This window comes from Canis lupus, chromosome 1 (genome assembly GCF_011100685.1).
Source record: "Canis lupus familiaris isolate Mischka breed German Shepherd chromosome 1, alternate assembly UU_Cfam_GSD_1.0, whole genome shotgun sequence".
In the NCBI taxonomy this organism is placed as follows: Eukaryota; Metazoa; Chordata; class Mammalia; order Carnivora; family Canidae; genus Canis; species Canis lupus.
Genome location: NC_049222.1, coordinates 58,088,773 through 58,099,132, shown reverse-complemented (window position 1 = coordinate 58,099,132; position 10,360 = coordinate 58,088,773). Strand labels below are relative to the sequence as shown.

The 10,360-nt window shown below is 50.8% G+C and overlaps 1 protein-coding gene across 2 annotated transcripts; it reads right to left on the bottom strand.

The window, feature by feature from the left end:
- Positions 1 to 1,984: 1,984 nt before the first annotated feature.
- On the bottom strand, positions 1,985 to 9,961 carry VGLL2 (vestigial like family member 2). Of its 2 annotated transcripts, XM_038525605.1 has the most exons (4): positions 9,677 to 9,961; positions 7,117 to 7,429; positions 4,513 to 5,031; positions 1,985 to 3,203 (listed from the first exon to the last, which is right to left on the bottom strand). In XM_038525605.1, exons 1-4 carry the CDS (start codon positions 9,755 to 9,757, stop codon positions 3,163 to 3,165), a joined length of 954 nt encoding a protein of 317 aa, XP_038381533.1. In that variant the 5' UTR covers positions 9,758 to 9,961; the 3' UTR covers positions 1,985 to 3,162. The 2 variants fall into 2 exon arrangements, with proteins under 2 accessions (XP_038381533.1, XP_038381534.1); XM_038525606.1 differs by lacking the exon at positions 4,513 to 5,031.
- Positions 9,962 to 10,360: the final 399 nt, after the last annotated feature.

Sequence of the window (10,360 nt, the reverse complement as noted above, 5' to 3'; positions counted from 1 at the left end):
TACTTTGGGAACGTCCAACACGGAGGGAAATGCTGTCATCCTGGTAGCCCGGGTGCCAGGTCACCAGAGCCCGGCTCAGCAGCCTGGATGGTCTGTTCAGGACTGCCCCAGAAGCCAGTTCCAGTGAATGGGTCTCCTCACCAGCAACCTGATATTCGGGTCAGATGCGGCTCAGGGGAGAGGCTTCAGTAACCAGAACCCTGTGGCTGGGAAAACGCTCCCACCGGGTTCTGAGCAGAGATCTTGTGAGTGTGCTAACGCAGTGCAGCGTGGGCACGGTTTCTCTGGTGGGGACTGTCTGGACACTGTGGCCAGCAAAGAATGCACTGCTGTGCTTTCTTCTTCCACTGCGTACTCAGTGGCAAATTCTAAAAAGCGAGCTGGAACGCAATGCATTTTATTTATGCTGGTATATGCTAGTGATCCGTGCCAGTGGAACATGGATTAACAAAATCCACAGAGAAGTCCAGAGTTAATTTTAGTTATTGCTTCGATGTCCAAACCTCAGGCTAAGTCTTACACGACTTGGTCGGGTTGGGTGTGAAGAGCTTCAGAGCAGTGAAGTCTGGTAAATAGTGAAATGAATTAATAAGAGAAGCAATAATAATTCCCTCCTGGAGAAGAGTGGAGATCTGCATCTGACTGAATGGTCTATAGATAGTATCATTTGATGAAGAGGTGTGAAAATATCCTGTGATGGCTCCTTTGAGACCAGGGATTCTGGAAGGTCCGTGGTGTGGCAGCCTTTGCTGCCCTGCCTCTTTCCCCTTCCTTATTCATCAACTGTGGAGGAGAAAGTAAACCCAAAGTTGAGCCGCCCAAGGCAAGTCAGAAGAGGACGGGCAGCTAGTGTGGTGGGTGGGTAACAGGGCGGTCTCTGCGTCCAGGCTGCCTGGGTTGGCATCCTGGCTCTGCCACTTACTGGCTGTGACTAGGCAACTTACTTCTCCTCTGTGAGCTTCAGTTGTCTCACTGGAAAGAGACTTAAATGAGTTAACCTGCATACGAAGCCCTCTGACTAGGGTCTGATGAACACTCAGCATTGGTTATTTGTAGTGCCATCACATCCGATGCCGCATAATCAGAGAGTACCTTCCATATAAGCAAAACCAGGCATAGGATCTTGGGATGATCATAATCTACTTCACAGCTACCAAAATGATAGAAAGAGGGGATGGGTGGCTCCGCTAAGCCATACTCCGAGTAAGGTCCCTTACTGCCCCCAACTCTTGAGACTATTATCCAAGATAAATTGGGTTTGTTTCTCATGTTATAACAGAGGTCAAGATTCGGACTCTTTTTATGCTTTAACAACCTAGAAGGGCAATTTGAACAGAACACAAAACATTTCTTTTGGGCCCTTCAGTGAATGAACACAATGTTGGCATCAAGAGGAAATTAAGAGAAAAGACCATTAGTTTCTTAATAATCAATCTCTTTCTTCCTTCCTTTCTAAAAAATTTTTTTAAAAAATATTTATTTATTTATTTATTTATTTATTTATTTATTTATTTTTTTGCCTACTGGTAGGTTTGGTTTCTTAGCCTAGTTTATGAAAATGTAATATCACCAATGTTTCAAAGACACTTTTAAAACTGACTACTGCCCTAAGAGTCTGGAATTGAAGAAGGAACAACAAGTCTCTTCTGGAGAGTAATAAATGTGTTCCTGACTGAACAGTGTCCAGGTCGTGCTTTTAGTACCATCTCTACTTTCAACCTAGTGAATGTTGGACAGGGAAGCCGTGGGCTTCTGCTGGCCACAATTTTCACATGTGTGAAACAGAGGTGGGATACCTAACTTCTCACTTCTGGGGTTGATGCGAGGTGGCAAAGGGTGAATGGGTTTCACAGAATGGCAAACACTTGGGAAAACCAAAAAGCACTATATATATGTGTGTGTGTATATATATATATACACACACATATATATATATGTATATATATATATAATTAATGGAACATTAGTTACTGACATCAGATTGTACTACTATAAATTATTTTATTCCACTAGAGAAAGACTAAGACATTTATTTTCTTTTTATGAAATAACACAGCGACCCTGTAGTAAAGAGACATCTTTACTGTTCATTTCTTCTTCCTCGTCACCTGCAGCTTTGCCCACCCGTGGACCCCTTCCCCTGTGCCAAAATTAAAGTGACCAAAAAGTGACCATAGAGACTGAGAGGAATATTCGAGGTATTGGAGACTCCATGGACATTTCTTCCCCTTGTGGCGATTCCTGGTTCTTCTTCATGGAGGCAGTTGGGGTTCCTTGCTGCTTTTTTTTTTTTTCATCCAGAGGAGGATGGAAGGAGAGATGGAATTTGTAGGAGAAGGCAGAGAAGAGTTTCTTCTTTCATCGTAAAATGTTCCTCGTAAAAAATAGGATATATATCTACACACACACACACACATATATAAAATAGATCCAGTGCTATTGCAATTGTTGTGCCAAACACTGGGAAGTGCCACCTTGGTCGATGTATTTCTGGAGTTTTCAAACAGTTGTCCTTACAACAGCTGCATTTCAGTAAGACTTGGGCAGGTGGCTTCAGATAAGCCACTTGCCACTCACATTTAGGCTGAGGCTTCCATGTTCACAGTCCAAATGAAAAGTGTGTCTTTGTGTCTGGAGTGGGTGTTGCAGAGAGGGAGTGGGCATGAAGGGAGCTGGAGGCTATGAGGTGAGGAAGAAGGAAGTGGCCTCTTACTTCTCTACCACAGTCTTCGATGCAAATACAAATACATTTTAAATGTGAGGATACTGACATCAGTAGTGCTATATGGTCACACCACTTAATGACATAATTCACATCAGCATAAAAAATATTCACACCAAAAAAAGTCCCTTTTTCCCCCCTCCTCTTTTCAAGAAAACTTATGGCATCATATCACCTAAGTGAGATCACTGCAGATATTTCCAGTGATCTGCCCGGAAGGCTTGTAACATGATTCAGAGTCTTTGGATCTGCTCTTTCCGCGGAAGGAATTATTGTTAGACAAAACTTCTGTAGATGTATGTTTTGGTTTTCTCAATACACGGAGAAGTTTGAAGTCTCTGCCTTCCCCCGTGTCCTCATCCATGAAGTGAGAGGCCCAGATGCTGAGCCTCCGTGGCTGGTCGGAAGGGAAAGGGAAGGGGGAACCCGGGGTCAGCAGATCAGCTCAGGAGGGACGCACCACAGAGGGAATAACGACGAGCTGCAAACCAAGATCAGAAGCTGTTACAAACCCACTCTGATTCCAGCTCTGAGAGTCACCAATTGCGCTATGCAGAGACCTACGGGGAGCAAGGTGGGCTGTCTAAAACCAGTACAGATCTTTGCTTTTGTCCTGAGGCTGCAAACCTGAAAACAGAGAGAAAACAAAAGAAAGAGGGAGAGGGAGAGAGACAGAGCGAAGAGAGGGAGAGAGAAGGGATTGGGGGCGGGAAGGCACAGGTATTTAAGGAAAGAGAAAAAGACAAACACCACTGTTTTATTGTGAATGTCACAGAATTCTTCTAAAGGGCATGAATGGAAGTAAAAGCGAAGCAAACAGAAATGTCAAATCTTCACCTGAAGGAAGGGCGGGTGGGCAAGACTACAAGCCAACAATTGCATTTATAGTATAATCATTTTGGGGTTCTGCCCTAAAAATAAAGGAAGCAGAAGAGTAAACCCTTATTCGAATGTCCCTTTCGAATGCAACTCGTTAAACCAGGAACTCGATATATTCATCGAAATCACATTCTCTTTAAGCTTTACATTTTAAGAGACTTGTTTAATTTGGTTATTCGGCTGATATGAGAATCACATTTTTCCTTCCTTAGAACTGTCACTAGGAGACAATACTGCCCCCTCCCTCCCCCAGAAGGCAGAAGATCCTGAACTACACTCTTAGCTCTAGGTCCTCTAGATCAGCGCTGTCCAATAAAAACAACAATGGGAGCCACAGGCATAACTCTAAATTTTCTAGCAGCCACATTGGAAACAAGTAAAAAGAACCAGGTGAGCATTAATCTTGGCAATATAGTTTATTTGACCTGATGTGTTCAATGTGTCGAAAGTATTCCAACATGCAATCAACATAAAAATACTGGTGAGATGAATTTTACATTTTTTTTCCTCGCACACAGTTTTGAAATCCAGTGTGTATTATGCACGTACAGCACATCCCAGTTCGTCCTAGCCACGTTGCAAGGGCTCAACAGGTACCCGTGGCTGGCGGTTACAGGATTGAACAGCGCAGAGCTAGAACCTTTCCAGCGGATTACTCATTTATTCATACTTATTTATTTATTCAAAATTTTTTGGGGGAATCCTCTTATATTTTCCAGCCAGGTTAGGGCAGTGCCCCTCTTTGCCATTCTGCCCACACCGATGACACTGGGCCACCTGTCTGCGGAAGCCCTGCGGGCCACAAGGTCACTGGGGTCTCCAAGGGGAGCTTAGGGGCGTCCGGGGCTCAGCCCAGGGTCGGACACAGGGCAGGAGGGGTCCGGGGAGGCCAAGCTCCCTCTCCCGCTTACCTGAGTCCACGCTGAGTCCCAGCCCCTGGGCCACGTCCCCCGCGGGGCTGGCGAAGGGTCCCCCGGGCGCGGCCCACGCGGCGCCGGCCGGCTCGCCCTTGGAGAGCTCGCAGGGCGGGCTGCCGGGCGCGGGCGCCGGGGCGGGCGCGAGGCGGGCGGGGCGCCCGGAGGCCGCGGGCATCAGCAGCGGCCCGTAGCGCGGGTCGAAGTGCGGCGCGTAGACCTCGTGCACGGCGGCGGGCCGCGGGTAGGCGGCGGCCTGGGCGCCCAGCGCGCTGCCCAGCGCGTACGGGTGGTGCGGGTGCGCGTGGTGCGGGTGCGCGTGGTGCCAGGGCTCGGCCGCGCCCTGGTGCAGGTGGCTGTGCAGCGCGGCCGGCGAGTAGGGGTCGGCGGCGGCGAAGGGCAGCTCCGAGTGCGCGGCGGCCAGCGGGCTGCCCAGCGGCGCGGGCACCGGTGCCTGGTACGCGCTGTTCCAGAAGGAGGCGGGGAAGCTGCGCTGGCTCATCGGGAAGGAGCCGTCTGCGGGCCGGCGGGGCGGGGGGAGCAAAGGAAGAGAGGGGCGCGTCACCGCGGGGCCGGGGAAGCGCCCACCCCGCCCGCGGGGGAGCTGAACGCGCGGGGCGCGCGGGGCGCGGGGGGCGCGGACCCCCCGGCGCGGCTCTGGGGCGGCGCCTTTCGGGGCGCGCGCGGGGCGGGGAGGGGCACGAGATGCTGCAGCCTGAGAATTCCAGGTTACGGGCCCGGCAAAGTGGGGGGAACCCTTTGGGAAGGAGGGCCGCTTCCACGGAATCTCCAGAGCGCACACCCCAGGACGCACTGGGAGAGGAAGAGGCCGGAGACACCCCCCCCTCCTCAACTCCAGTTTTGGGGTGGAGAGCGGGTCCCCCGACTCCAGGCTCTGCTGGCTGGGGGGTAGACGCGGTCTTGCTCCCGGTCCCAGCCCGCAGCCTCTCCCCAAGCTAAAGATACTTCTTCCCACTCTTGGTCAGCCGCCTCGCGATTCCACTACCCCCTCTCGCGTTTCAGCCTCCCCAGCTCCAGAAAATGTGCCCCTCCAAGGCCTCTGATAGACTGGAAGTCCATCGACATATTTCAAAGTCTTGCTATTATTAGCCTCCTTTCTAGAAACCTTCTTTCAAATATTTTTTTTTCCAAGAACTCAAGCAAAAGAGTAAACTAGACCTATTAAAAGGGCAGCTGTATTATTTGCAGAGGGACACACAGGGACAGATCTTTTAAGTTTTAATTAGTTAACACTGGTTCCTTAAAGTGTGGACGCCAGGAATAATAATAATATTATTATTATTATTGCCAATATCACGGTTGACTCCTCCAACCGGGAAGCATTTTAAGAGAACAGCACATAGATCAAATTTGTCACCTGTAGTGGGAAGGGCGGGAAAGAAAGATATTTAATTCCAGAGGCCTTGACTTAGCACCTCCTCTGGGGAAGGCATCTGCATCACATACTACAGAATTAAAAATGCGGTGAAAATGCAATTTATGTTGTGAACAGTCTTCCTGTTAAACACATTTAGGCGACTGGAGAATCAAAAGAATGTTCTGTATTCAAAACTAATGATTTGAGATCTTGTCTAGGCAAGGCTTACACAAAGTGTCACACACTCTTAAGGAAAAAAAGAGAGGGTGAGGGTTGTCATTCCCCCTCCCATATTGGTTTTCCTTTTTATAACAAAGTCCTCATTTCTCAGCTTGGTTCACATCAGAAATTAAGTTTAGTGAGAATGTTTATCGAAGAGTTACCCCCACCCTTGTCTTGGAAATAAAAGGAGATTGAGATTTCAGAAGAGAAGGGAGATTTAGTTGGCTTGACCAATAAATCATTGTCCCAGGCTAGATAAAGCAGTGCTTTGTGAGATGAGTAGAACAATAAAGAGGGGATGTGTTTGGGGAAAACTCTTAGAGATGTTTTGGCTGTACCTAAATTTTTATTTCTTTGGTCACTGAAAGACATTTTCTGCTTCAAGATTTCCTAGGTAATAGAAACATGGCAAAAAAAAAAAAAGCATATATAAATTTTAAGAGACATTCTTCAGCAGGTTTTGCTTACAGTGGGGTCTAGGACTTTTTCCTCTGGGCAAATTTTCAGGAACTAAGTGTCCTGAAAGTTGTTGTAGATGAAGATCTTCCTTGTGCCTTGGGAGAGTGTTGGGAACCTCGCATTCCCACAGCATGTTTACATACATTTTTCTATCTGTCCTTACTGCCATCTCCAGGGATAGTTAAGAGGGCGGGTATTATTCTAATTTTAGAGACCAGTAAATAGAGTGACCTCACAGAGGTTAAGAGACTTGCCCAAGGTCATAGTGCTAGGGAGTGGTAGGGCCAACAGGAAAACCCAGGTCTCCCAATTCCAAGGCTAGTGTTTTTTCTAGGTCACTGCTCTGTCCTGTCTCTTCAAGGAGAAATTTTGTTTTCCTTCCTTCCTTTTACTTGCCCACCCCATAGGCCCCTTCTCACCTCCTATAGGCAGCCCAGTATTCCTTCCGCTGCCTTTCCTCGGGCGGCCCCCCTCCCCCACGTAGGTGGGCCCCAGGCCAAGAAGCCTCTCTCCCGGCGCCCAGCAGCAGGCCCTTTACTCACCCCGCCAGGGCCCGGAGCTCCTGGGTGCTTTGCTGCTCGTACAGCTCGGGGAATAGCTGCTAGGCTGGCTCAAGGCCCTACTGAAGTGCTCGTCCACCACCGAGCTGATGTCCCCCTGGAAATAGGTGAAGAGGACGCAGCGGGAGTTGATGTACTCCGCCTCTGGTGGGCGCTCTTTCTCTGGGCTGCCTTCTTCCTCTTTGATACTGGCTGGAGTTTGGCTGGAAAAGGAGGAGCTGCCGCTGCCGGTGCTGTTGCTGGGGCTGGCGTTGCACTCTTGGGCTTCCTGCATTTTGGAGTAATAGGCTAGTTTCTGCTCAAAGAGAGAAAGAACAGAGAGGTCACTTTCAAAAGAGATGGCAAACTGGGTTCCCACTCCACTCCTTCAGATCTCTAAGGTATGGGAAGAGGGCCCCCCCGCCCCAGGAACCAGGCCTAAGCCCTATGGTCAGTAACCCGGTGAGCTTCTGAGAGGCGGATTGCCCTCCTTGGTGTCTCCGTCTCCCCAGACTTGCTGCCAGACCACAGGGAAAGCTCTCTGAAGATGTCAGGGGGAAAAATCCCAGAAGATGCCAGGATATGAGCTGAGTTTGACCGCAAAGCCAGGCTCAGGGCAGATATATTTTTAAAATCAGGCTCCAAGGATAAAGGGCACCCAAGTCCAGTTAGGGCCTGAATGTCCCCTGCCTAAGAATCCAGGGCAGATGCACAAGATGCAAGATTTAAGCATTATCCTGATGGAGCTTGAAAATACCCAAATCCACGCCACATAGCCAGGAATGTAAAAGAAAAACTGCCAAGGAGGTGTGAGATAGTTCCATTTAGGAAAGAATCTTGTGGGGTAAAAATGTGGAATAACATCCTGACATGGATCATGTTAATAAGTGCAACTTGATATTTGTTTGGTCGCCCATAAATTGTCCACTTAAAAGTCTATCGCTGTTTTTAAAGAGATCATCTTTTGAGTAAGTGGGCTATGAGGATAGAACCCTCGGCGTCTCTATGCCCATTGAGGAAACAAGTAAGGAGAAGGAAGGAAGAAGAAGATCTTAGCTGTGAGGTTGGGTAAATTGTGACTGTCCGGTAGTGATTCTAAAAGCCGAGTGTAGCTGCTGAAATATTTTCTTAGAAATGGGCAATAGGCTGAATGCAGTGCTAACGCATTTACGAAGGCAGAGATGGCCTCAAAGTGGGCTGATCATGCAAAACTGAACAGAGATCTTAATGGAATAGGTTGGTGCAGGGTCAGGGAGAAGAAAGGACCAAACAGACAGAAAACCAACCCATCTCCTTCCTCTCTTTGCAATATTACCAGCCTGGGAAGGAGCCATCTCAGAAGCTGAAGCCAAAAAGACTGGTTACTTAGAAGGATCACCACTTCCACCACTTTCCGCTTGGCTTATAATGAGGGACTCTGGTGATTCCCCCAAATTAATATTGTGAGACTAAACAAACTCCTAGATGGGAATTTTTAAAAGGGGGAAGGTAGAAGGAAAAAAGCAAAAAGCAAAGCCTACTCCTTCCATTCTTAATTCAACAGAAAAAATTTGAATAGACATTCTGAATTTGCAAGGAAAATTGTTAAAAACTTGGGCCGGGGGTCCGGATATATTTCATTCTCTCTGGGACTGGAGTCCAGGCCCGTCACTCTGGAACCTGTTCCTGACCCCTACGGACCCCTGGGTGTGTGATCTTATTCTTTTGCTGGACTGCGGTCTTCAGTTTTTACAATATCAGCTGAGGAAGTGGAAAGAAAAACTGGGTCGCCCAGACCCAGCCCGGAGACGAGAGAAATTGGAATAATTAAATCGTCAAGAGTTTGTGGAAACGGGGTTAAGTGGTCTTCTTTACAGGTGGGTCAGTGGCCTGCAGGACAGCCCGATGCAGCCACTCGGGTCATAGAAATGCGAAATATTATCTCTGAAGCTCGCCTCGGCCAGGTCAATTGCACCCCAATAATCCCAGAATTTTGCAGAGCAGAGATTATAAAACCCACGCTTTCACGAGTTCCCTTTGTAACGAATTCTCTGGTTCGGGAATGAATTGGCCTGATCCCCTGAGAACTGAAACGGTGGTGGTGGGGGGCGGGGGGGGGGAGGGAAGCTCCTCCTTAGATAAACTTGCAGGAATGAGAACGCAGGTCTTTGCATTTTTGATAGAAAGGCAAGAGAGGCACGTCTTGGCTTTTGTTCTCTCGGCGCTCTCACCCCTGAGACCAAAGCTGGGTTATCCCTGCGGGAGCTTTGCTCGCATCTCCCCTCACCCGCACGGAAGAATCTGGAGTCCGACAAACTCCAAGGAGACCGTCCAGCTCGCGCGATCCTCGGGCGATTGCTCCCCGCAAGGAGCGGGGCACGCGCTTAGCCGCCTTCCCGAGGGAGCAAGTGCACAGGCTGAAAGGGGGTTGGCTCAACCTCCCGCGGGCAGCGCCGGCAGGCCCGCATCGCCGGGGCTCCCCCGCTGGAAGCACGCCCCGGACCTCGGGGTCCAGGCGGGGCTCCCGCCAGCGGGGACCCCCCGCCCCCCGTCTCCGGGATCGCGGCCGGGAGGAGACACGTACCTGGTGGTAGGGGGTGTAGGCGGCTGCGAAGTAAGGCTGGGGAGGACCATAGACTTGGTACATAACATCCAGACAGCTCATGGCTCCCCGCAGCGGAGACGGCTAAGCGGTTTTTCATCAACTCTCGGTCCGCGGAGCGCAGAGATGCTGCATGGGCGGCGCTTGCACCCGAGCTCCCGAGTCATCGGCGGCGGGCAGCGCGCTCGGCGGCTCGGGCTCCCGCTCCCGCTCCCGCTCCCGCTCGCAGGCTCCGCTCCCAGCCGGCAACGTCGGCCCCGACCGCGCTCCGGGATAGAAGCGCCCGGAGCTCCCGCTAGTGGGCATTTAAACCCCACGCCCGCCTGGCGTGCTGACGCCACTCCGGGCCGCGGAGGGGGCGGGGACCGGGGCGCCAATGGGGAGCCGGGGACCGGGCCCGAGGGGGCTCCCGGCGTGTTTCCCCGGGGCTCCCCCGCGGCGAGCTGGGGGACCCGCGGGCGACGCGCTGCGCAGCTCCGTGCTGAGCCCCGAGGATTCCCAGGCTAAAGCTGGAGAGAGCGAGAGACCGACCGAGAGAGACGGAGAGGGGGGAGGGAGCGGGGAGCGCCGAAGGGGGCGAGAGGGGCGCTCACACCTGGGGAAGTGTGGTGCCTGGTGGCGGGGGTCCTGGGGAGAGCCCCGGGCTCCAGCCCGAGGCGGAGAGCG

What these genes read in the sequence shown, in the direction of transcription:
- VGLL2 (XM_038525605.1), bottom strand. Translation starts at nt 9,757, where the DNA reads ATGAGCTGTCTGGATGTTATGTACCAAGTCTATGGTCCTCCCCAGCCT. An exon ending in CCTACACCCCCTACCACCAG is followed by an intron (nt 7,430 to 9,676) that starts GTACGTGTCTCC and finishes CTCTTTGAGCAG; the next exon opens with AAACTAGCCTATTACTCCAA. An exon ending in GGGACTCAGCGTGGACTCAG is followed by an intron (nt 3,204 to 4,512) that starts GTAAGCGGGAGA and finishes CTTGGTTTGCAG; the next exon opens with CTCGTCGTTATTCCCTCTGT.